The 27,303-nt window shown below is 41.6% G+C and overlaps 1 protein-coding gene across 7 annotated transcripts in view; it reads left to right on the plus strand.

The window, feature by feature from the left end:
* LOC106781341 (uncharacterized) overlaps positions 1-26,957 on the plus strand; it is a 112,893-nt gene extending 85,936 nt beyond the window's left edge. For all 7 annotated transcript variants that reach the window (XR_011434575.1, XR_011434573.1, XR_011434574.1 and 4 more), the window contains 2 exons: positions 26,577-26,660; positions 26,751-26,957. Coding sequence is in view for 2 of the 7 variants with exons in the window: in XM_070256805.1 (XP_070112906.1) it covers positions 26,577-26,660; positions 26,751-26,889 (223 nt within the window). In the remaining 5 variants the exon portion in view is untranslated. The remainder of the gene's footprint in view (positions 1-26,576; positions 26,661-26,750) is intronic.
* The last annotated feature ends 346 nt before the right edge of the window (positions 26,958-27,303 follow it).

The raw sequence follows: 27,303 nt of genomic DNA on the forward strand, positions 1-27,303 counted from the left end.
ACCGGGCCAGCTCCTGTGCGAAGTTTTTTTCGAACTTTTTGCTGATTTGTTAATTGGATTGTTTGTCTTATTATTGGGTTGTATAAACTATATATATATATATGTTGAATATATGTATTGTGAATACATATGTTAGATATATGTTAGCTATATGTATTCTGAATATTTTCTCTCAGTCTTTGGTTTGTCTTTTTACTTTTTTAATACTGTCTTTTAGAGAGCAGATATTTTAATTTTGATAAAGTCCATTTTGCTAAATGTTTTTCTGTTATAATTGGTGTATTTTGTTTCCCATCCAAGAAATCTTTCCTTATCTTAAAACTGAGAAGATTTTCTCCAATTCTTTTTCTAGAAGTTTTATAGTTTTAGCTCTTAGGTTAAGGTCTTTGAGCCATTTCAAGTTAAGTTTTTGTGTATGGTATCAGTTAAAGGTCAAAGTTCACCATTTTCCACCTATCTTTTTTCCCTCTACCCATCTTAGGTTTATTGGCTGGGCCTCCGTAAATTAGACTAACAAAAGACAGATTAACAAGAAAAAAACAAGCAGAAGTTTATTAGTATATGCATCACACATATACATGCAAGCTCTCAGAGATGAGTAACTCAAAAGGGTGGTTAGAACTTGGGCTTATATATTATATTAACAAAAAATAAATAAATTTTTAGAGAAGTAACAAGACAAAGGAAAAGGACTTTGAGTTTCTAGGGTGGCAAATTGTGGGAAGACAAATACATGGGGGGAACTAAAGGAAGATAAGGGCTAGTTAGTAAAGTTTGGTATGTAAATTCTTTTGGCCCTGTCTCTGGGCTGATAAGGGTGGAGAGTTGTCTCCAGTGATTAACTTTTGTCCTTCTTGGTAGAGAGCGGAGGGGGACACCCCTACAAATTTATGTTCTGCTTTTAGGCAAATAGGGGGAGGGCAGAGAGCTTTTCTTGTATCTGCTTCTTCTCAATTGCCTTCAACACAAAATGATTGTTATGGCACAGTGGCATATTTTGGAGTGGCATATTCTGCTACCCTTCAGCGCTTAGCATTTATATTATAATTGCCCTTCACAAATTTTATTCCCTGCACTTCATCCTGATGTCCTCAAAAGTAGGAACTATTTCGTTGTATCTCCAGTACCTAGTTAAGTCCCTAAAACACAGGAGGTGCTGAATTGAACTTTACCTTAAAATCGCTGCACTTCACTCTTGCTCAACAAATGCTATAAAATGAGTGTCCAAAGGAAATGATTCTCTGTCAACAGGCTCTAGAGACCATGGTCCCTAATACAGTCCTTTGTTCATACATTTTTCATTTTGTATTGTATTTGTGTGAACAAGAATTCATTGCTAGTCTCTGACAAACTGATTCACATTACAGCAAATTGTATCCCCACTCTGAGATTATTTGCATTTAAAAGTGAAGGATGAAAAGAATTCCTTTTGCCAAAGTGGAATTCCAAGCATCTGTTGCTGGCCAGTGAGATGAATTTTTAGAAGGGGCCAGAAACCGTTTGAGGGAGCAACTACCGAGTCATCCCGTAAAAGGAAGTGATTTTATTTCGGTCATAACTAGCAACAAGAACTATCCTGGAGACTTGAACCAAGGACCCTGAGGAGGCCTGAAGTTGGAAAGACAAGGACGGTGAATGCACTAGCAGTTAAAGAGTTAAAGAGAAATTATGCTTCTGCCAGCAGTTCCTGGGATTCTGTCCAAACGGCATGCTGTCAGCAGCATCAGCCAGCAGGAATGCATAATCTTCCACCCTTTGGTTTTAGTGGGTAATATTAGCTAAGAAAACACTCCAGATTTTTTGTGTTCGTATGGTATAACTCACTCATTTCAGACATGCCCCTTTCTCCAATAGTTACTTCCGATACCTGGGAAAATTTCTTTTTTTTTTTTTCTTTTTTGCAATACAGTGTCTAATTCAGGAAACCAACCAGCATCTCCCAGGACAAAAAGCAGCTTTTCAGACCATAAGGTCACTTTTCTTTCATTCCCATCATTCTTTGAGTCAAAGGGTCACAATGACCTCAGGTTTTAACATTTCTGAAATCAAACGTACTACCTGATTCTTTTTTCTCCCCTGAGAAGCTCTTATTAAGTTGATGGTCAACTAATAACTCTTGGCATCTTAGAACACAGGAAAGACATACTATGGAAATGCCCTCCCAGTCGTTACCTTTATCCTGGTAAGAAGAGTGCTGCTTGGATCAGGAGTCCTCCCCATCTCTCCTGAGAAACAAAGAAAAGAGACATCACATGCACTACACGATAACTTAGTTCAAATCAACAAAATTTATTGAAGATTTATTATATATAAAACTCCATGGTGTATATAGAGCTGAATAATTTAATTCGACCTAAGCATATTGAGGTTTAATGGAGTTGGCACTAAGGTTGCAAAGAATAAATCATGGCCCTTACTTTCAGTAGCTCAGTGTGCTCAGGGAGCCGGTCATCAGATAAATATAAAACAATGTGATAAACACTATAGTGGAAGCTCGGAGGAAGAAACCATAAAAATTTTGTGTGGGGAGTGGAACTTGAAGTTCCTTACAGAGCACTATGGTAGCTTTCAAACCCTTTGCTTTGTCCCACAGTAAGTAATACATATTTTTGCTTGGAATTTTTATTGAGATAATTATGGATCCACGTGCAGTTGTAAGAGGTAATACAGAGAGATCCTATGTACGCTTTGCCCAGTTTCCACCATCGTTATATTTCAGCTTCTATGTAGACTGCATCATGTTCACCACCAAAGTCTAGTTTCCATCCATCACCATACAAATGTCCCCCTGGACCCCTTTCACCCTCCCCAATCCCCCTTCCCCTCTGGTAACCACCAATCTGTTCTCTGTATCTCTGAGTTTGTTTTTGTTTTGTCTTTTGTTTATTTTTAGATTCCACATATGAGTGAAATCATACAGTATTTGTCTTTCTCCATCTGACTTATTTTGCTTAGCATAATACCCTCAAGGTCCACCCCTACTGTCACAAATGGCAAGATTTCATCTTTTTTTATGGCTGTTTAATTGTTTAAGAAACTGATAAACCGTTTTCCATAGTGCCTGTACAATTTTATACTCCCACCAGCAATATATGAGAGGTCGTTTCTCTGCATCCTCTTCAGCATTTGGTGTTATCCTATTTTTATTTTGTAGCCATTCAAATATGTGTGTAGTGATATCTCATTGTGGTCTCAATTTGTATTTCCCTAATGACTAATAATGTTCAACATCTTTTCAAGTTGCCATCTGTATATCCTGTTCAATGAAGTGTCTCCTCTTGTCTTTTGCCCATTTTCTAATTGGATTGTTTGTTTTCTTGCTGTTGGGTTTTGAGAGGCTTTTTAAAAAAATATATTCTAGATGGTAGTCCTTTGTCAGATATGTGGTTTGCAAATATTTTTTCCCAGGCTGTAGCTTGTCTTTTCATCCTGTAGGGGATCAGAATTTGCCACCTCAAGATGTGTCTCTCTGGCATAAGGATTATTTTTGGCTTTTTTTTTTAAACTACAGACATGGGAGAAGCTCTGAAAACCAAGTAGAAGTTACCCTTTGTAAGAGACATTTACATTTGCAAGGAAAATCTCCGTTTGTAAAGATATCTCCCTCTCTGTACCAGGAAGAGGGGGATGACTTTATAGCTAGAACCTCTTATCAATGCAGAAGGCAAGGACTTAAATCTGCATAATAACCTTACTCTTGTTTACTGTGCTTTTCTGGTAACCTCCCATAACTGACTCCCCCACCCCCAACATCTCCTTTGTCTTTAGCTCAAGATGGTATTTAAGGTGGCGACCTCAGGCACTCTGGTGAGTTACCTGGTTTTCCTGGGTTTCTCCCACATACACATGTTATAAAGCTTTGTTTGATTTTCTCCTGTTATTCTGTCTCATGTCAATTTAATTTGTAGTTCAGCCAGAAGGACCTAGAATAGGTAGAGGAATTGTCTTCCTCCCCCACAATCCTCTTCATGTAGACTTTCACAGAGCAAAAGTTTTTAATTTTTATGAGTTCCAATTAATCAATATTTCCTTTTGTGGCTCACATTTTGGTGTCAAGTCTAAGAACTCTTTGCCTACCCCTAGATCCTGAAGATCTCCTCCTGTTTTTTTTCTAAAAGTACAGAAGCCTTTTACTCATTTCAGAGGAATCACACTGGAGCTTAATGGAAGACAGGCAGTGAGTTAGAATTTAATAAGAACATTATATTAATGTGCTCGGGCTGCCATAACAAAATACCACAGACTTGGCGGCTTAGACAACAGAAATTTATTTTCTCGCAGTTTTGGAGGCTGAAAGTCCAAGATCAAGGTGCTGTCAGGGTTGATTTCTGGTGAGACCTCTCTTCCTGGCATGTAGAGGGCTGCCTTCTTGCCTGTGTTTTCACAAGGCCTTTCATTTGTAAGAGCAGGGAGAACTCTCTGATGTCGCTTCCTCTTCTTGTAAAGACACCAGTCCTATGGGATTAGGGCTCCACCCTTATGACCTCATTTAACCTTAATTACTTCCCTAAAGGCCCCATCTCCAAATACAGTCACATTACTGGTTAGGGCTTCAACATATGAATCGGGGGAGGGGCAGACACAATTCATTCTATAACAAACACAGGCCCAGAGTGTTGGACCACCTGTGCTGGCTTTTTTGGACCATGTATGCTGGCTGTCATGGCCAGCATAACACGTGGTCATAGATGCCAACACTGCCTGGTTTCAGAAGTCCCACCTAGTAAATGCCAGTTAGTTCATGTGCTTGTCTGCTCAGCATGTTTCTATTCCTCCCACCTCCCTGGTTTTCTGGGAATCACCCCTGCTCCTCCCACTCTGGTAATGAGGTTCTTACCCTCAGAATTGCTGGCTTGGTGCAGTGTGCCCTGGGCATAGCTGGTTAGTCCAGGAAAGAGAGTAGATGCAAGCTGGGCCAATCTCAATCCTTCTCTGGGAATTTTGACTTTTAAGACTTAAACTCACTTTGGCTATTCTATCTAACTAAAGAAATCTAAGCTTGGGGGCCCTTGGTAGAGGCCATTTTCTGCCATGTGAACTAGGAAACAGGGATGGTGGGTTTACCATGAGAATGAAAATGGAGTAGATGCAAAGAAATAGAAAGAGGCAGAAACGAGGATCAGAGAGCATTCCAGCCCCATCCTTCTCTTGCTGTATCCTGTCCTTGGGTACTGTGAAACACCCAAAAAAAAATTGCCCTTTTTGCTTTGAGGAAGTTGCAGGAGGCAGGGAAGGATGGGGAGGAGAAAGCAGCCCCTCAGAGCTCTTGCTCAATTTCCTCTCCCTACTTTCATTCCCTTCAGAACTGACTTCTAGGTTGGCATACTCTTTAGAGCAGCTCTGTCCATAAAATATAATGCAAGCCACATATGTAATTTTCAACTTTCTAGCAGCCACATTTTAAAAGGTAAAAAGAAACAGGTAAAATAAATGTTAATAATATACTTTATTTAACCCAGCATATCCAAAATATTATTATTTCAACATGTAATCGTTTCAACATGCAACTCTGAATTTTAAAAATTGTCCCAGGTGATTCTCATTCAAAAGGCTTGGGAAACATATACTGTTGGTTATCTCAAGGGGTCTAGAAATTTCTCTGAGAAGTGGGGGCTGAAAGAGGGTCTACAGCCAGGCTACCCCTGGGCTTCTCCATGGTGGCTCTGTCCTGGGAGCCGGGGCAGCCATGTGAGAATTCCAGGTTTCAATTTGCAACCAACCTGACCGCCTCCCTAAGGCCTCTTCTAAATACATCTGTGATTCTAGTTAACACTCTAAGAGCTAAGAGTAGTCACTTCCTTCCTTATCAAAACTCTCTCTCTAGCTAGCTAGCTATCATCAGATAAGCTCTAAAGTCAGAAATCTGTGTATTTGAGTCTTGCCTCCATGTCTCTTGGGCAAGTTATCTCAAGTTCTCTGAGTTTCTCTTTTCATACCTGTAAAATGGGGATAATTACAGTACCCGCCTACCTCTCGCTCATGGAATGAGGATTAAATGAGTGAAGTATGAAAAATGCAAGAAGGATGAAAAGCACAATGTATATGTTAAGTGCTCCGTAATTGGTGGCCATTGTTATGCACAGATCTCCTCTCTAAAGGACTGACAGCCTTCTAACAGCAAATAGGAAGAACAGAAAAGGTAACATACAAAGAATTAAGAAACCGAGACGCTTCAAACTTTGATGTGTAACAATACCTAAGGCTTAGTAAACTTCCAGTCCACATATGGGTTTCCACTTGAAGGCCAAAATAAGATTAAAGCCCTTTCCATGCCTTAGCATCTATTTGCACTCTAAATTTTGGATATTGGCTATTCAAATGAAATTCTTCTTATGCAATAGTCCCTTCTCCTTCCCTTTGCCATAGGTTGACCAAAGTGTGCAGATCTTTTAGCATCCTCATTGAACACACCCACTTTCCATTCTCCCTACAAATCACAACCCTTTGCTTCTGTCGTTCTAAATGATTTTCCTCTGCAGCATACATAAATAATTTCAAACAGCAGCCCTGGAAACTACTTTTGCCATTAGAAAAAGAACCCCTAAGGTGATCTGTAAGTGTGTTTAGCTGGAATCCATTCACTTCCCCACCGAGCTAAATGCCCCTATTGCAATGAAGGGAGGACTTTCTAGAGAGAGAAATAAATAGCAGAAAATTCAAGCTGAGAGAGCATTTAGAAAACATTTCAACACAATCTTTCTTAAATATTATACCTGAGGTACCTGGGGCCCAGAGAAATTGGCAGCACATGTTTCCAGTGTGTTTCCCAAACACCTACCCAGCCCATACCTGCAGGGTAACCGTTGCCATGTTGCATTATGGTTGTTAGTGGTTGTTAGTATGACTGTCTTGTCTGCTACCCTCTGAGGCGATCAAAACAGGGATCAAGTCTTATTCATCCAAGTCTCTAGCACTGTACTTGATACATAGTAGATGGTGAGTAAATGTCTAATAAATGAGTGAAATGCTTTGGACTTGTAACAGTCTATCTTGGCATGGTATCTGGCATTAATAAAAGATCAGAGTGAGGTCTTTAGTTTCCATCTTTTTTGTTCCCGGAGCTTGTCTGTGTTCTCTGGTATGTATTTGCTCTTCATTGGGCTGAATTTCTGTAAAATGTGGCTGAGTAGGCTGACTGGGGTCCCGGACATAATATGAAACAAAATTATCTGATGAGGATTTCAGTGTTATGAGAATTAAAAACCCTCAACCTACCACACCTTAGAATGGACATTTTCATTACCAAATGGAGAGATCTTGCCTGAAAATAAAGCCTAAACAGAGGAATTGGGGTTAAGGGAAGGAGAAAAAGGCATCTTTCAGATGACATCATCTGGGTCCTGCATCTAACCATACCTGAATAAAGTCAGTACACCTGCATGTGTCTCTTACATGAGCCAATATATTGGCTTTTCATTTAAGCCAGACTGAGTTAGGCTTCTGTCACTTGCCACCAAAAGATCATTGATTAACAAAATAAAGACCAAATAATTAGAGAACAATAAAAGCCAACATATATAGTGTTATAATGCATGTTACTAATTATAAATGCAATAGAAGTCCAGAGGCAAGAGCTGGGGAGAAGTTAATGGAGATAATAGGAGTTGGACAGGCATGATCACTGTTGTAATTATAAAGAAACATCAAGAAGGACTGTCTATGGCTGGTAAACTATAGTAGTATAGTATAGTATACAGTAGTCCCCCCTTTTCTGTGATTTCACTTTCCATGGTTCCTGTTACCCATGGTTAACTGCGGTCTGAAAATACAGTACAGTAAGATATGTAGAGAGAGAGACCACATTTACATAACTTTTATTACAGTATGTTGTTATAATTGTTCTATTCTACTATTAGTTACTGTTGTTAATCTCCTTACTGTGCTTAATTTATAAATTAAACTTTATCATAGGTATGTATGTATAGGAAAAAACATTGTATCTATAGGGTTTGGTACTCTCCGCCATTTCAGGTATTTCACTGGGGGTCTTGGAACGTTTCCCCCACGGATAAGGGAGGACTACTATAGTGTAGTATAGTATACAATCACAGAATATTAGATAAGAAGGAAGAAGAGTGGGCCAAGTGCAGTGCTAGCCTTTATCCTCTGTGAAGGTGATTAAGAAGGCTGATAGAGGGGGAGAAAGTCAACGTGGTGCAAGATTGTTAGATTTGAACAGTTGTACAAGCCTACCCTCGCATCTGGGCCAAACATACTCTATTCTCTGGTCTAGAGCAGTGGTTCTCAACCTTGTCTGCATATTAGATACATTTGGGGAACTTAAAAAAATCCGGATACCATATATACAATGGGATATTGTTCAGCCATAAAAAAAGAAGGGAATCCTGCCATTTGCAACAACGTGGATGGACCTTGAGGGTATTACGCTAAGTGAAATAAGTCAGGCACAGAAAGACAAATACTGCATGATCTCACTTATATGTGGAATTTTAAAAAGTCAAACTTGTAGAAACAGAGTAGATTGGTAGTTACCAGGGCCTGGGGTGTGGACGAAATAAAGAGATATTAGTCACAAGGGTACAAATTTTCAGTTACAAGATGAATAAGTTCTGGAACAAAAAAGACCCCAAATAGCCAAAGCAATCCTGAGAAATAGGAAGAAAAGCTGGAGGCATCACACTCCCTGATTTCAAAGTATACTACAAAGCTATAGTAATCAAAACAGCATGGTACTGACAGAAAAACAGACACACAGATCAATGGAACAGAATTGAGAGCCCAGAAATAAACCCACACATCTATGGACAGCTAATTTTTGACAAAGGAGCGAAGAACATACAATGGAGAAAGGAAAGTCTCTTCAATAAATGGTGTTGGGAAAACTGGACAGCCACATGCAAAAGAATGAAAATAGACCACTATCTTACACCATGCACAAAAATTAATTCAAAATAGATTAAAGACTTGAATGGAAGACCTGAAACCATGAAACTCTTAGAGGAAAACATAGGCAGTCAGCTCTTTGACATCAGTCTTAGCAGTATCCTTTTGGATATGTCTCCTCAGGCAAGGGAAACAAAAGAAAAAAAAAACAAATGGGACTATGTCAAACTAAACAGCTTCTGCGTGACAAAAGAAACCATCAACAAAACAAAAAGACAACCTACCAATTGAGAGAAGATACTTGCAAATCATATATCTGATAAGGGGTTAATATCCAAAATATATAAAGAACTCATACAACTCAACAATCAAAAACAAACAGCTCAATTTAAAAATGGGCAGAGGATCTGAACACACATTTTTCCAAAGAAATGGAATGGTCATTTCTTGGCCAAACGGCACATGAAAAGATGTTCAACATCACTAATTATTAGTGAAACACAAATCAAAACCGGAATGAAATATCACCTCACACCCACCAGAATGGCTGTTATTAACAAGACAAGAAATAACAAATGTTGGAGAGGATGTGGAGAAAAGGGAACCCTCGTACACTGCTGGTGGTAATGCATACTGGTGCAGCCACTATGGAAAACAGTATGGAGATTCCTCAAAAAATTAAAAATAGAATTACCATATGATCCAGCTATTCCACTTCTGGGTATTTATCCAAAGAACACGAAAACATTAATTTGAAAAGATACATGCAGCCCCATGTTCACTGCAGCATTATTCACAATAGCCAAGACTTGGAAAAGACTTCATAAAAAAAAGATGAAATTTTGCCATTTGCAACAACACGGATAGACCTTGAGTGTATTATGCTAAGCAAAATAAGTCAGACAGAGAAAGTCAAACAGTGTATGATTTCACTCGTATGTGGAAGATAAAACAACAACAATAAACAAATGCATAGACACAGAGAACACATTGGTGGTTATCAGAGGGGAAGAGGAGTGGAGAGAGGGTGAAAGGGGTAAAGGGGCTCACATATATGGTGACGGATGGCAACTAGACTTTGGTGGTGAATTCGGCGTAGTCTATACAAAAGTTGAAATATAACTATGTAGACTTGAAATTTATATAATGTTATAAGCCAATGTGACTTCAATAAAATAAAAAAGAAAATATTTTCATATTAAAAAAAGATAAGTTCTGGGGATCTAATGTACAGCATGGTGCTTGAAATTTGCTAAGGGAGTAGACCTTAAATGTTCTCACCACAAAAGTTTAAAAAGGTAACTATATGAGGTGATGGATGTGTTAACTAACCTTGATGTGGTAATCATTTCATAATATATACAAATATTAAATTATCACATTGTACCCCTTAAACTTACACAATGTTATTGTAAATTATATCTCAATAAAGCTGGGGGAAAAAATCCAGAGACCCAGGCTACACCCAGACCAAGTAAATCAGAATCATTGGAGGTGACACCCAGGTATTGGTATGTTTAAAAACTCCCAGGTGATTCCAGTGCGCAACCGGGTTTGAGAACAAGCACTCTGGGGCAGTGCTTCTCAAACTTTAATGTGCATTTGAATCTTGTTTGTCTGGAGTGGGGTCCAGAATTTAGGGAGCTAAGTGTAGTTTAGGACTGTGGTAATGGTGGTGGGAACTTCCCAACTCATCCGACCAGATTTCCCAGAAGTAATCTGTGGACAGCTAAGGGTGGTGAAAGGTTGACGGACTACATGATAACACCAGTTCTGACGCAGGATATAGGGTGACCAATTGTCCTAGTTTGCCTACGTCTCGGGGTTTCCTGGGACATGGGGCTTTCAGTGCTAAAACAAGAAACTCATAGGCAAATTGGGATAGTTATTCACTCTACCTGTCCCTGACTCTCTGACCAGTGAAGTTCTGGCCACAGTTATGAAGTTTTTCCAACCAAATAGGCACCATTGGTAAAGTGGGAGCAAATGGGACCTCAGAGGATGCTCCTGGGAAAGGAGAAGGGAATTGCTGGACACGTAATCCTCCTTGAGGCCATCAGTAGATACAGGGGCAAGGGAAGGAAAAGAAGTGCTCTGGCTTTGCGTGGCTCACAGGCACCTATCCAGAAGTGAGGAGGCCTCAAGACAGAATAGTCTTTAGTTTAACACGGAGAAACTAGAAGCTTCTCGCTAATGTGGAGAATTCAAACTAGAGTGTACAGGAGAATTACCCAGGGAGCTCATTCAAAATGCAAACTAGGCCCCTCCCCTAAGAAATTCTAATTCAAAAGGTCGAAGGCCTTTTAACTAGTATCCCAGATGATTCCAGGCCAGACCACACTCTGAGAAACACTGAACTAAAGGGTCTGTCTGCCAGTAGTTTGGTCTGTTAAAGAAAGCTTTCCTGACCAAAGGATGGGCTGATCCAAAGAGACTCAGCAGATCTGGTAGGTGATGGTAAAGTCTCACAAAACAGCAGGTCCAGATGGTTTCAGAAGTGAATCCAGCAAATCTGTAAGGAACAGATAATTCTAATGCTTTTAGAGTTCCAGACCATGGACAAAGAAGGAAATACAATTCTGTTAAGCCAAGATAACATTGAAATCAAACCTGGCAAAAATAGCACACTAAATAAAACTGCAGACCAATCTCATCCATGAATGTCAATGTGAAAATATGAAATAAAATATTAGCAACAAAATCCAGCATCGTATTAAAAGAATAAATTACTGCCACCAAATGGAGTTTATACTAAGAATGCAAGGGTGGTTCAGTGTGCAGGAATTTATTACTATGATACATGATATTAAATAGAGCAAAAGAAAAAAATCACATGCCTATTTTGGTAAATGTAATAGCATTCAATAAAACTCAACATCTACTCTTAATGTTTTTTGAAAAATACCCATTATGAGCTGGATGTTATCTGATCTACCAAACCAGACACTTGGACATACATAGCAGTTTTCCATTATAAAACAGAAGTAAAATATATGAAACGAGGCCCAAGCATGTCAGGAAAGCAAGAGAAAACTGCACAAGCAGGTGGCTCTGACTCCCGTGGTACCTACTCTTACTGCTACCCTGCCTCTTGTTCAGTTATACCTGTGGCCTCATGGCCCCCATTCCCTGTTACCTGTTATCAGAGAAGGAAAAAGCCTTAGCCCTCTTCCCTAATGGGTCTGCTTGGTATGCTGGCACCAGTCAGAAATAGATGACTGCTACATTACAGCCCCATTTGGGAGTGGCCCTGAAAATGTTGATGGAGGAAAATCCTCCCAGAAGGCAGAACATTTGGTTGTTTGCTTTGTTGGGACTGAGATGCCCAGATGACTGGATCCACACTGCCTAATGGCAATGACAATTGGGTTATCCGCTTAGTCAGGGACTTGGAGAGAACGAGACTAGAAAATTGGTAACAAGGACGTCTTGAGGGCAGGTGTGTGGATGGACCTCTGGGACTAAGCCCAAAATATGAAGGTATTCATATCCTTGTAAATGCCCGCCAGAGGGCATCTACTGCAGAGGACACTCTCCATAATTAGGTGGACCAGACAACCCATCCCTGGATGTCAGTCACCCTCTTCCTCCAGCTACCCTGGTGCTTCCTCAATGATCTTGTGAACTCGGTGTCAGAGCATCCACAACACAGGCTTCCCTCACCAAGCCTGCTACTGATGCCTGACCAGCCAACAGAGGCCAATGCTGAGTCTTTGATATGGCACCATTCCCTGAGCGGTCCAGGCTTGTAGAAGAGATAGAAATGGGACTCGCAGTCTGGAGTCAGCCTGGCCCAGCTGAGCCCAGCCTCAATCAGCTGAACTACAACCAACCTACAGACCTGTGAGCAAGAAATAAAATGTTTGCTCTACTAAGCCACTGAGGTCATGGTGCTGGTTGTTATGCAGTAGAAACCTAATATAGTCCTTTTATTAATCCTCATTGAATTATCCTAATTTGATTGTGCCATCTGTTTCCTTTTGGAACCCTGACTGAATCGCTGTCTTTTTGCAGACGACTCAAGGATATATAGATCTCCAGTTCAGAACTCGCCTCTCAGTCCCAGACGCATATAGAGTCAGTGGTCTGCCCAGTATCTCCTCTTGGATATCACAAAGGCAGCTGAAACTCAACACTTACTGCTCTGTCACAAACCTGGTTCTCTTCAGTGATCTCTATCTCACTCAACAGTACCACCCATTGGAGAAACCTGCTAGCTCTCCTTGAGACCCACCTCCCTGTCACGCCTGTATTCAAACCAGCACCAAGTCATGTTGATTTAACCTCCTAAATGTCTCTTAAATCTGTGCCCTTCTCTTTACCACCACCACCAGCACCACCCTAGCCCAAGCCACCAATATCTCTCACCTAAAATAATCTCCCAGTTTGCCCTTCTCCAGTTGGTTCTCCATACAGCATTCAAAAATATCTGTTTGAAAATTCAATTTTGATCATGTCCATGCCTCAGTTGAAGCCCCCAGTGGCTTCCCATTGCTTTTAGGATAAAGACCAGAATATTTCACATAGGCCTCGAGGCTCCATGTGGTGTGGCCCTGGCTCCCCTGCTTTATCTCCTCCCTCTGCTCTCTTTATTTGCTATCAAAGGCCACATGGCCGCCTGTTTTGCTATGTACCATCTTACCCCCTGCTGTTCTCTCTCTCCCTGCAAAGTTCTTTCTCCCCTCTTTGCCTTATTAACACCTACTCGTGTTTCACATCTCAGCCCAAGCATCACCTCTTCAAGGAAGCCCTCTCTGACCTCCCTAAGTCTGGCTCATAGCATGGTGTATTTTACATTTGTGTGATTGCTTGGTTAATATTGGTCACCCCCTACACACACACACACACACACACACACACACACACACACACACAAACACACACAAAACCCATCAACAAGTGATCTTCAAGAGGGCAGAGGCTATGTCTGGTTTTGTTCATCACTGTGTTCCCAAACCAAGCCTGGCACACTCTAGGCACTTGGCACCTATTTATTAAATTAATAATGTGGTAAATCAAGTGTTGAGCTGGGACGTCTCTGGAGTTCATGTCGTCTCTAACCCTCTGGGCTTCCTTTTCAGGTCCTGCCTGTAGGATAGAGGGGTGGTGGGGAAAGCAGCCAAGTGGGGTGAGTTAGCAGCCTCCACACAGTCAAAGCATTGGTTAGAACTCGAAGAAGCCCTTCTGCTACTTCAAAGATCCTGCTAAGAACAATGTGGCAGGTTCCAGCTCTCGCCTGGCCAGACAATTCTCAAGGAATGCTTGACACAGGCCAGAAAACCCAGTGCCAGAAATTCTGGGACAGAGCATTTTGCCAGGAGGTTCCCTGCCTTGTTGAGCCGAGCTGAAAGAGAGCGATGGCTCTAAATGCCACTGATTAATCACCAAGGGTGATGCTCAGCCATTCCAGCACTCTGCTTCTTGTCAAGTCTTCACCCTCCTGCCCCTTCTAGAAAGACTTCAAGTCACTGCTGTCTTAAAACCTTCTCAGATGGTTGGCTTGGCTGTTGCCCAAATATCTCTTGTCCCACATTGAGGTGTTGGGGAAGGAGGGACGGATAAGCTACTTTTCTAGCTCTTGCACTGTATGCTTCTGTTATTCTAAATTCTGAGGATTCCTTCCCCTTTTAAAGAGTGAACTAATTCCATTTTAACAGCATGACTTAGACTCCATCCAGGGGAAAGAGGTAGGGAATTCCAGGTACATGAGTCATTTTGCCTCCAGGGGTGGAGGCAGTTCTTCAGTCCGTATCCCACAGCAAGGACAAACTCTCTCTCAAGGTCAGGTAATGTTCTGAATCCATGCTCACCAGGCAGCCCACCACTTCCAACAGAGCTTCTCCCAAGGCCCAGGAAGGAGGGCTTGGCTGAGGGACCTGGACAATTTGGCCCTTAGAAAGGGGTGTTGCTCTGGTTGTGAATTAAGAATCCAACATCCTGTGTAAGGCAGGAAAGAGGAGTGAGTGCATGGCTGGGTCCTGAGTTTGGCTCGTAGGAAAGGTGTGTCTATTCATAAGATGGAATACTATACAGCAGTTAAAATGGATGACCCAGAGCCACACTATCAACAGGGACTAATTTTTTTTTATTAAGGTTATAAAAGTTAACATCCTTGTGAAATTACAGTTATACATTATTATTAGTCATGTTGTAGGTACACCACTTCACCCCTAGTGCCCTCCCCCCACCCCCCTTTCCCCTGGCAACCACCGATCAGTTCTATTTGTCCATATGTTAACTACCACCTATGAGTGGAGTCATACAGAGTTCGTCTTTCTCTGTCTGGCTTATTTCACTCAACATAATACTCTCAAGGTCTATCCATGTTGTTGTGAATGGGACAACTTTGTCCTTTTTTATGGCTGAGTAGTATTCCATTGTATATATATACCACAACTTCTTTATCCAATCATCAGTTGCTGGGCACTTAGGTTGGTTCCATGACTTGGCTATTGTGAATAATGCTGCAATGAAGATAGGGGTGCATGGAGCTTCTGAAATTGCTGATCAGGTTCTTAGGATATATACCCAGTAGTGGGATGGCTGGGTCATAAGGTATTTCTAAACAGGGACTAATTTTTAAAACATAATGTTGGAGGGAAAAAGCAAGTTGCAGAAGGATACATAGATTATGCTACCATTTATAAAATGTTAAAATATGCAAAAATATTATAAATCATTTATTTTAGATATATATATCCTTAAAGATTTATAATAGGATATAACTTATATAGGGTTTATAATATGTATATATGTGAAATATATGTTATAAAAATACACATGGAAATGATAACATCAAATTTGTGGTTGTCTCGGGGGCAGAGAGAATGAGAGAAGGGGTACACAGAGGGCTCCAACTATATCTGAAATGTTCTAGACATTAAGCTGGGCGTTTGTTATATTGTTCTGTATACCTTTTGTATATCTGAAATATTCCATGATGATTTTTTTAAAAGCAGAAAGAAAGGTTTCAGGGGGCTCGAGTATAAAGTTAAAACATTGACTTGCATGCTGATTGGGACAGTCCCTCAATTATGACCGCCCAAGTTACCAGTGTTCCATGAGCAAAATCACCCCTGCGTCCAGGGACTTTCCTCTCGACTGCAGCTGAAGCTATAAATACTCCCACCTCTGCCCTGCATCACTGCTGGGCCCGCCCCCGCTCCTTTTCCCTTCTTCTTTCTGTCACTGCTGGGAAGCCCCTGCTTCTGCTCACAGCCTTCTGGACATCTTCCAACCCCTCTTCCTGCCTTGAGCGCAGCAGTCCCCCAAGCTGGAGGAACTCCCACTCTGACTGCCGAGTGGAGCGGGGAGGAGAGAAGGCAAGCTGCGTTTCTGTTCTCCGAACTGGGAACTCAGCGGCTTTTCACTGGGAAATAACGCTCTACCCAAGAACTGATTTGCTGATCATCATTAACACTGGAGTCCCACTTTGTTATGGTTGACATGGGCTCTGGCGGCCTGCTTGGGAGTGAAAGTCATTCATAACAAACTGAGGAAAATTTGTTCTGAATTCTAAGACAGATTTTCCAACACACGTTTGGAACCTTACCAATTTTTAAGTTGTCAGTTCCCTATAAAGCCCTAAGGAGCCAAGCTATGTTTTCCTTGGCTAAAGGGAATGAATCCAAGGAACCAAGGTTGCTGATGGGTGAAGTAAGATAGGGAACTTCAGGGGAACTCCAAAAGAATTTCCTGGGAAACGAAATTACATCATGGCTCACCTGCCCAGTTGCCTGAGTTCTTTGGAGTGTCCGTGCTTCTATTGAAAAAGCCTTTTTCTCTTTGCAGCCCCACATTTTAAATATGAACAGTATAATAACAAGCTCCAGTGAGAAGATCTGATAATCTGCCACACAATGTGATTTCTAATTGCTTGAATAATACTGCACAATGGAATAATTTCCTACCCAGTAAAAATGATTTCTCTGCCTGAGTGATAATATCCTGTTGAAATATAATGCCATTCCAGACAGTGACTACATGATGTCTGGAGTCTTTTTTTTTTTTTTTTAATATAACCTTTAAATGCTAGGCATTAGGAGGAAGGCAGTAGCAAGTGATAAAACATGTTCCAAGATGAAGAGAAGAAGTCTTTGGGTCTATGTTGGAATCTTCTAATTACCCAATGTCCTTGGATAAAATAGTGAGTCAATAAATTTACAATGCACAGACAGTCTTTGCTCTGTTCCTTTGGAGAAGATCAGTTGTGTGACAAGAATGGAAATGGATTTTTCCGTAAAGCTGGTGTGTAATATAACATCTTATTTGGACAGGCACGCACACCATGTTGTTAATTTTAATGCACCAATTTAACTCTCATTATGTGCATCACTGGACTCATAAAAGTAGATTTTTCTTTAGAAAATGAAATTGCAAGACATTTGTTGTCCAGTGACCTATGTGCCCATAGGTCCCTGTGTGCAGAGTTTTAGGTGCTTTCTAGGAATATGGAAGGAAGGGAAGATGTGGTCCTTGTTCTCAAGAAATTTAGAACACAGGCAATTCTTAGAAATTCAGAGCAGAAAGGAGCCATACATCAAAGAGACAGGAAAAGCGAGGCCTAGAAAAGGAAAATGACCTTACCAAGGTTACACAGTCACGGAATGGAACGTTCAGATGACAACCAAGTGTCCAGAACTGGAGCCCAAATGGTAGCCTCTCCAGCACAAGCCCTTCACAAGACCCGTGTTGAGACAGGACTGACCCTGTGCTAGATTGGAAAGTTTCTGTCAGCCGGGCCACGTGCCTGCGCACATGGCTTCCTCCATGAGGCTCATGGGAGACTCCTTTGCTGGGTCCCTCTGACTGCAGCTCTTATAATGCAGACCATACACTGTTTCTCCAACTGCCACCCCCGTTTTGGCCCCTGGCTTTGGGACTGAGGTGAGAGGGTGGGGGCAGGGGCGCTGTACCTAGGCTGTCATTGCTGGGTCCACATTCTCTCCAAGAAGTCTTCTTGGGTAAGACTTTGAACTGCTCCAGATTTGACAAATACCACCCCTGTGACCCTGAAATCCCACTCCTGGGTCTGTCCGCAAGAGAAATGTGTACATGTGTTTACCAAATGAAATGTGCTAGAATGTCCATAGCTATTCATAATAGCCCCAAATTGGAAACTACTAAAATGACTATCAACTCTAGAATGGATGAATAAATTGTGGAATGTTTATGCAATGGGATACTATACAGCAGTGAGAATAAACTATCCACAGCTACATATATGTGTGTGTGTGTGTGTGTGTGTGTGTGTGTAATGATGAACCTCATAAATAGAACGTTGAGCAAATGAAGCCAGGTACTAAAGGGTACCTACTGTATGAGTCCATTTATATAAAGAACAAAAAGAGGCAAAACTAATCTATGCTATCAGAGATCAGGATAGTGGTTACCCTTAGGGAGTAGCAGTGACTGAAAGGGGGTACAGTGGTCTTATGGGATGCTGGTAATTAATGTTTTGGTTTCAGGAGGATGTTCAGTTTGTGAAAATCCATCAAACTGTAAACCTTCTTTGTGCACATTTTAATATGTATCATATATTTCCAAAAAGGTTAACACAAGAAGGCTCCAGCCTGACTCTTTGCCCCCAGGGCTCGCATATCCAGGAGTGCTGGCTAATTCCAGTGCAGCCCCTCTCTCCCACTGCCACAGGCTGTCTTAACTCAGGCTCCAGTCCTGCCTCCCCAACCACAGGGAACACACAGCAACCTCTTTAAGGGGTCTCCTTAATGATCTGGTGAGGTGACCTGCTCTGCCTGAGGTCACACAAGTACGACTACATGAGAACACTGGGACCCCAGGCCAGGTGTTCTGACTCCAGATTTATTCTCTTTCCCCTCCATCAAGGGAAGGCCAAGGTGGGAATGTATCAAGCGGAGAGAGGAGACTGGGACATTTCTGCCTGCTGCTCTGGGAAGTGAGCTTTGAAGAGGCAGGCTTGGGTTTGAGTGGCAAATCTACAACTTGATTTGGAGTTAGGTTATTTCGTCTCTCTGGACCTTGGATGATAATATCTACTTCCGATGGTTCTTGCGAAAATCAAATAAAATAGCCATGTGAAATACCTAGCACAAGGATTTTAAAGGGTACTGGTCTCCTTCCCCCTTTGTACAAAGTCCACTGGTCTAAGGAAGAGTAGGTGGGGAGGGACAAGAGCGTTAACGAAAGAGGAAGATCTGCATAGCTGCTACGGATTGTGAGACTGCAAAATATGGCCCCTCATCAAGTCGGGGCAGAACTTATTCCTCCATAACACTGTTTAGTCTGTTTAGTATTTGGAATGAACAGTTTAACCCAAACTGCAAAACTAGGCTACCGTCCAAGTTCTAGGACTCAGTAGCCAGGTGTCTGGAGTAAGGAAGGTAGGTAAATTGAAAGAACTTAAAACTGCAGATAAGACTTTCCATGTCAAAAGTTGGAAATTATTCTGCGAAGAAATCAGGAAAACTAGCCAAGGGGTTCTCCCTACCTTTACCTCTTTTTGAGCATTTCCAGCACTGTTTTGTATTTGCAGTAGTTAAGAATTACCAAGTATAACAGACACTGTTGGCTACCTAACTAAATCCATTTCTCCTTCTAGAATCACCTTCTGTGGCCATGTGTTCAGGGAAAGTATTCCCCCCACTCCCAGACAATTAGTGATTTCATTCCTTTTGTCCGTGGTGGGTTTAGGCGGGTGTATATGATCCAAACTTGGCCATTGAAATCTAAGGGGAAGTCTGCTGGGGGGAATTTTGGGAAAGTTTTGCTCATTCTTCAAAAGGAACACAAAACAGGAAACATCTCCCCTTTTTTTGCTCCTCTTCCCAATGGGAATGCTCCTCTGCCCTATTTTTTTGAGGATGTGATGCCTGAAACTGCTGCAGCCATCTTGTGATCATGAGGCACAAATGTGAGGATAAAACCCAACATACTAAAGATAGGGAAACAGTAAGAAAAGAACCCCTGAGTCCTTGATAGTGTTCTACCACTGAATTAGACAACTCTGGAACCACCAACCTCCAGATATATTATATGAGTTAATAAATGCCATTATTTGTAAGCCAATTTTAGCCAAGTGTTCTCTCTTTGCAACCAAAACCATTCTCACCAAAACAGCAAATATTTTAGTACCATATTGTTTTTTATAGCATTATTAATATTCATTTATTAGATAATTTAGCCTAACAGATACCAATCAGAAGAGAGAGAACACAGGGTTCTAGTGCATAAAAAGACAAATGAGGTATTAGAGTGACTGGATGACCAAAAAAGGGTAGAAAGATGGAGGGCATTCCCTTCGCCAGATTGGAGATGGAGTTAAAAGAAAGCTCTAAGTATGCTGCAGCAAAGTATACTACAGCACAGTAAGCTCTGTGCAACACATTTCCCCTCACACACCGAGGTGAATGTTCATTTTATGGATTAGACTTTCTCCACAGAAGCAGTTATGCTCTGTCTATGTGCAACCTCAAACAAGAAGGAAAAACCCCTAACCATTAAGGAACAATCAACAGCTTTCTTGTATTTAGTAGTACTGAAATTATCTGTTTGGTGCTCTTTTTCATTTCTTTTTCTCTTTAATGGGCCAGATAACTAGGGATGAATAGTTTTTAAAGAAGTTTAGATTCATTGGATGATCACTCTGTGCCAGACAGTGTGCTAAGGGCTCTATAAATATTGTCTACTTTAATTCTTCCAGCAACTGTGGCAGATACTGTTAGTTGTCTATGGAATATCCGTTTTGCCCTTCTGCCTTGCCCCTCTCACGATGCTTGGGCTGGACAGCAGCTCCCCTCCCTCCCTCTGGGCAGGGGAGGGGATACTCAGAGCATGGTAGTAGCCCTCTCCAAAGAATTCTCTGACAGATCCTCCTTCCTCACGTGGCTCTGGCTGTGTTCCGGGTGATAATGTGACATCACCTTTCCAGACTTCTGTGTTTGGGGAAGCCTATGACAGAGTCTTGGACAATGAGAAGTAAGCAAAGTTGCTGCTTGGGCCATTCCGGAAAGCTTGTGTCTTTTTTTAAACATTGCAAAGGAGCACCAAAATATGTATGTAAAGGTTGTATTTGCCTCCTAGTAACGTTCATAGAGAGGGTATGCACTACATAGATCTGGGCTTATAAGAGAAAATTGGACTGTTTGGAACTCTGTTACCCAATTTTCATGGGCATAAATGTAGGCAGACTTATATATGCAAAATTTCCAGTATTTCGGACATAATTTTAAATTCTAACAATAAATAGGTAAAATAAAATTCTACCCATAAGTGACTTAATATTGGTCAAACAGTGCCTCTGCTCTTCTGTATTTATACCCCACAGCCAAGACACACAAGGCCAGGAGTAGTTTGTGAGAGAGTTGCTCACAAACATTCCATTTTATAATGTGGACACTTTACAGTAACTAACCTGAGGGCAAGGTCACTTTGGAACTAGTGCCAGGGAGCTGAGATGCCATTTTAGTTATCGTAAATGTAAACTTCTTTAATGAAGCACAACATGCTCTCATTTTTGTCATACACTTTTCCCTAGATTTTAGTTCTTTTTATTTCATCATAAATAGATTTTAATCGTGATTTAAACACATGAGGGCCTGGTTTCACTTTTTTTAAAACTTCATCATTTATTTATTTAAATTGAGATATAACAGACATATAACACTGTATTACTTTGAAGTGTACAAGGAAAGCTTTTTAAAGCAGGGTGGGCAACTCAGCCCTGGTGGCCTCGTGGTTAAGATTCAGCCTGGCCTGGGTTCGTTTCCTGGTCAGGGGACCACACTACCCATCTGTCGGTTGTCATACTGTGGCTGCTGCGTGTTGCTGTGATGCTGAAAGCGATGCCACCGGTATTTCAAATGCCAGCAGGGTCACCTATGGTGGACAGGTTTCAGCAGAGCTTCCAGACTAAGACAGACTAGGAAGAAAGACCTGGCCACCCACTTCTGAAAAAATTGGCCATGAAAACCCTCTGAACAGCAGTGGAGCATTGTCTGATAGAGCACTGGAAGGGGAGAGGATGGCACAAAAAGACCAGACAGGGTTCCGCTCTGCTGGACACAGGGTTTTCCGGAGTCAGAATCCACTCTAGGGAACTAATAACAACGACTCAGCTAGCTTGCCTCTTGGGCTTTTTGCCCTTTGTCCTTTGCCATTCTTCCTGGACTATGGACGTGTTACTTGGTGGTCAAGCAGCCATCTAAGCAGCGTAAAGACAGAAGCCAAGCATGATGGTGCTTGAAGCTAGGAGGAGCCTGGCTGCCCTTGGCACTATGGAGATATTGTACTAAGCCTGGACTGCTTTCCCCCGAACTTCTTCATTATGGGAGAAAAATAGGCTCCTCATTAAACCTCTGTGGTCAAGTTTCTATTCTGTGCAGCTGGATACGTGCTAACTGACATAGTTGTACACTGACGTTTATCTTTTCAAAAATTGTGAAATTTATCATGCATAGAACGATTGAAACTCATAAATAGGATTTAGAAATAGAGTAAAAGAAGTTCCCCAGCCGCCTCCGCCCGGATCCTGCTCCACTCTCCTCCCCCAGAGGAGAGAATCATCCTTCCTGACTTATTGTGGCAACATTTTTCCAAAATCGTTGTTATTCCCTTTAAAAATTAGTCTCCTGTTCTTATTTGTTAAAAATAAGTTCCATTATGAGAATAAACAAGATTTTTACAAAAGCAAAACTCTACAGGGATGAAGAGGTTGGGAGCTAAAATAACACCACAATTTTAGAAGCAAGAAAGCAGATGGACAAGTAGTTATTGACCCAGCAGCCCAGGAGAGGCTGACGCTTAAGTTTCCAAGGGGGTTCGGGAGACCGAGAAGCAAGCTAATCTCTGGTGTGAGACTCAGAAAGACTCAGGATTTGGAGCCAACCCATACCTCTGAAAGGGGGGTGTAAGTGGGGCTGGAAAAAAAGAAGTTCCATCAAAAGTGGGTGTATCAGTCAGCATCTAATCAGGAGACAGAAACCACACCAATTATTTGAACAGAAGAAAGTTAATTGTTAACTAGGCATAAAGTTGTTAACTGGGTAACTGAAAGGGTAAAAGGAGAACTCTAAGGTATCATGGACACAGTAACTACAGGAACAGCCACAATACTCAGGGCTGGGGAGAAAAGGAAAAAGGATGGAATTAGCAGAACCTAGAAGCTTGGAGGAGGGGCCCATGGGGCTGCGACCCAGACCTCTGAGAAGAGCTTGCCGCTCAGCTGGTGCTGGTGTCTCTGGCGTGGGGCATGATGAGGCTGGTTCTGCGAGTAGCAAAAACACTGCAAACCGACCTCAACTGTTGCTGCAGGAAGGAACTGCTGCTGGGGTGAGGAAGCATTGCTGGGTGCTGCTCGCAGCAGTGGGAAGACAACAGGAAGCAGCTTGTCCCTTCTTTGCCCAGCCTTCCAGTTTCCCTCTGATGCCCTCTATGGACAGAGCCTAACAAGGAACAGCTGGCAAAATTACTGTGGTTTGCAGAGTCCCAACCCCAGTGTCACAAAGCTGAGGACAGATGGGTTGGGCTTAGAGCTGGGAGACAATAACGTAACTGGCAGTGCTGGTATCAGAAGCAAGTCTATGCCCAGATCTCCAACCTGAGCAAGGCAACTGCTGCTCCCTCCACTCCGGCTGAATACTGAAGTATATTCTCTGGAGGGTAGGCAGTCTCTGGGCTGGGGGACGGTAAGCATGTTGAGAGTGGGATCCTATCCTGAAAACAGGGATTAAGCGAAGGCTTACTAAACATCAGGACCTCAGCCCTCTTCTCCCAAATGCCCTCCACTGAAAGCCAGATATATATTCTCCAGGCAGGGGATTGGAAGCTGCTTCGCTGTGAACCTGACAGCCAAGACAAAAGACCTAAATATCCTGACATCAATATAATAGACTAGTTAGGTTACAGTGAAGTCTATACCAATAACCCCCACCAAGCTCTCTTCCAATCAGGTTTTTAGGTTATAATCTTAAATGTGAGCAGATAGTCTAGCGCTACCAGACATCTCAGGAAACTCTCTAAGGTGGAAGACAGAGGCCAAAACATTGAGAAAAGAAGAACTTGGAGGAAACAGAGACTATGCTGAGATACCATCTTTGATATTTAACATTTTCTGAGAATAAGAGAAGATATTGCAACGAAATAAAAACATTTAGAGAATAGGAAAGAACTCTTAGCAATTAAAAATAGGATAGCAGAAATAAAAAACTGAGTAGGAGGATTGGAAGCTAAAGTTGAAGAAATCTCCCAGAATGTGGAGCAAAAAGACAAAGGAATGTTGAGGCCAGACCCATGCCCTAGTGGTTAAGTTTGGCATGTTCCACATCCATGGCCCAGGTTCAGTTCCTGGGCACAGATCTACACCACTTGTCAGTGGCCATGCTGTGGCAGCAACCCACATACAAAATAGAGGTAGATTAGCACAGATGTTAGCTCAGGGTGACTCTTCCTCCCCCCCCAAAAAAAAAAAAAAAGACAAAGAAATGGAAAATAGGAGATAAAAGATAATAAAATCATTGGGTCAGTCAAGAAGTCCAACATATGAATAATATGAGTTCCAGAGTGAGAACACATGGAAAGTGGAAGGATAGAAATCATCAGAGAAATAATTCAAGAAAGTTTCTCTGACTTGAAGGATATCAGTTTCCAGATTGAAAGGGCTCACTGTGTATCCAGAACAAAGGCTGAGAAAAACACAACTATACCAAGGCACATAATCATGAAATTTTAGAACACGGAAAAGATCCTATGAGCTGTAGAGGAAAAGAAATTAGTTACACCAGGCTAGGGCCAACCTCAGGAATCTTTGTTGGAGACCTCAATCTGCCACCCAAGTACTCTAGCAATAATTATATGCAACTATAATCAATACCTATCACTTATTAAGCTCCAAAGACTTTACATGTGTCATCTCTCTTAATTTTAAAACATCCAACAAACCAAATAATCCTATCCCATCTTACAGATGAGGAAATTGGAGCTCTAGGAGGTAAATGACTTGAATAAATTCATACAGCTATTAAGAGTTAATAGCTAATATATATTTAATGCTCACCATGTGCCAGGCTACATGCTGTAACAGACTCCCTTGGTTGTCTAGCCAACAGCCATCCACCCCTTACCTGATAACAGAATCCTAACTTTGTTCAGATATCTTATCTCCAGCATGATGGTCCAAGCCAATCAGAGTGATCCTATTCCCCTTTGTCAGTAGTAAATTAAAGGCAGACTTGTGACCCAGCTCTGGCCAAAGATGTGGGAAGGGAAGGCGGTGAGGAATTTTGGGGAAAGGCTTTCTTACTTTTAAAAAGACACAAAAGAGATGACTCTCTTCTGCTGCTACATGTTGTAGTGTCTGGATGTGATGTCTAGTCCTATGGCAGCCATCTTATGACCATGAGGGTAGACACTGTAGGAAAGCCTGCAAGCTGAGGTTGGAAGAGCGTAAAGCTAGAAAGAACCTGGGTCGTTGATGAACTAACCAATTCTGAAGCTTCCCTACTTTTGGACTTCTTGTTAGATGAAATAATAAATTTTATTTATTACTTTAGAAAAAAGTGAGTTACATAGGATCCTATATCAGAAGGGGTCTGGACTTCTCAACAGCAACACTTGGAACCTAGAAGATAATGGAGCAATGCCTTCAAAATGCCAAGGAAAATGAATTCCAACCTAGAATTCTCTACCTGCAAAACAATCAATTAGTGTGAGGATAGATTAAAGACATTTTCAGATATGCAAAGTCTCAAAAAATTTGCCTCTCATGCACCCAATTCTCAGAAGCTACCGGAACTGCTTCATCAAAATGAGAGATAAAACCAAGAAACAGAAAGATATGGAAACCAGGAAACAAGGGATGTAACTCAAGAGAGAGGTGAGAGGAGCTCCCAGGATGACAGTGAAGGGAAACTCCAAGACAACAGCTGAGCCCCAGGAGTAGAGAGTGACCAATGTAGATTGGAGCAGGTTAGGTATCTCCAGGAAGGAGTTCTTCAAGGAGATGAAATTGATGGAATACTTGATGAATTTGAACATATTGAAGGGAGATTTAGACAATACAGGAAGATTTGGGGGATGAATTCGTTATGAGTATATAGGAAATGACACAAATGAGAAAACCAGACAACTATTAATTCCAAGAAAAATGAATGAGTGAGGAAAAGGAATTATGGGGTACTACATAGCTTAGCCAGGAATTACGTTTATGTAATCATAATATTGTAAAGAATGAATATTGGTTTAGCCAAATTATGATCTCTCTATATTGGGAGGTTTGGGGAATGGAAAGTGTCACTGAATGTGGTAAGCAAGAAGGGGGGAATTAGTGAAAGAGCAAAAATCTTTGTTTTTCAAATTGAGACATCAATAGATAATGCCTACACTGCACAAGGCAAGAGTTATCACTATAAGCGTGTTATGTAGTGATATGAAGGGAAATAGCAAAAGAAACAGTTAAGAAAGAAGCAAATGGTTGCCTTCGGAGGGTGGAAAATGGCGGCACTGCGGCGCAGAGGACAGTTCTTGTCTTCAGTCTTAGCCTTGTAGAACTGATTGACTGTTTAGGAGTTTGAGTAAGTTTAGTAAAAATAAAAAGTAAATTTAAAACAGGAAACCAAAGAAAAATTTTAAGAAAAAGGAGCCAGTTATTAACTCCAAGGCAAATAAGAGTTACTCAAGAAAGGAAAAAAAACACGAAATGTGCTCAGCTTTAAGTACTAGTTACATAATGTGCCGTCCATGTTCTCTTTGCCTTCCAGATCCATCCCCACTTCTCCACCTGCTCTGTGCCCAGAGACCTCTATGGACTCCACCAACAGGCTCCTGAGCCTTCTGGCTTCCAGGTGGGTTCTGCCCCTGGGGAGCCCCAGCAGAAGCTCAGAGGGAGGGAGGAGGACAGGGTGGGGGTATGTAGTTCCTGGCTCTGTTCCTAGCGTGGTCATCTCCGGCTGGCTGCATGCCTTGACAACGGTTACAGCTGCTACCAAGTGCGCTCTCTGCATACAGCTCTCAGTCTCCGGGTTCTTTGGAAGCCTGACGGAGCCCCCACAGTTTCGCCAGCCCTATCTCTAATGGTTTCCCTATACCCTGCCCACACTTTCACAAATGGTCCCTTATTAAACTCGTCTCAAATTACCCAATTTGAGTGTGCCATCTGTTTCTTGCTGGGACCCTGACTGATACACACAACCGTGAGAATATAAACAGTGAATGTTGACTTAATCAAAAACTCCTGATATATTGGGAGGTGAGGAGCGGAAATATGTGAACATTTGAAGAAGGTGCATGGAAGGGAGCTAAGTCCTCATTTTCTGTAAGAAGGAAATAGATTATATCTAAAAGCAAAAAATTCAGAAAGAGGAGTACATTCATATTATTTAGAAATATGAAAGTAAATCTCAGAAGAAATAGCAAAACATGAGGAAATGACAATCTTTCTGATTTATTATTTGGATATTAGAGGAATAGCTTCAAAAATTGTATTTT

The sequence above is a fragment of the Equus caballus genome, chromosome X, assembly GCF_041296265.1.
Source record: "Equus caballus isolate H_3958 breed thoroughbred chromosome X, TB-T2T, whole genome shotgun sequence".
Classification (NCBI taxonomy): domain Eukaryota; kingdom Metazoa; phylum Chordata; class Mammalia; order Perissodactyla; family Equidae; genus Equus; species Equus caballus.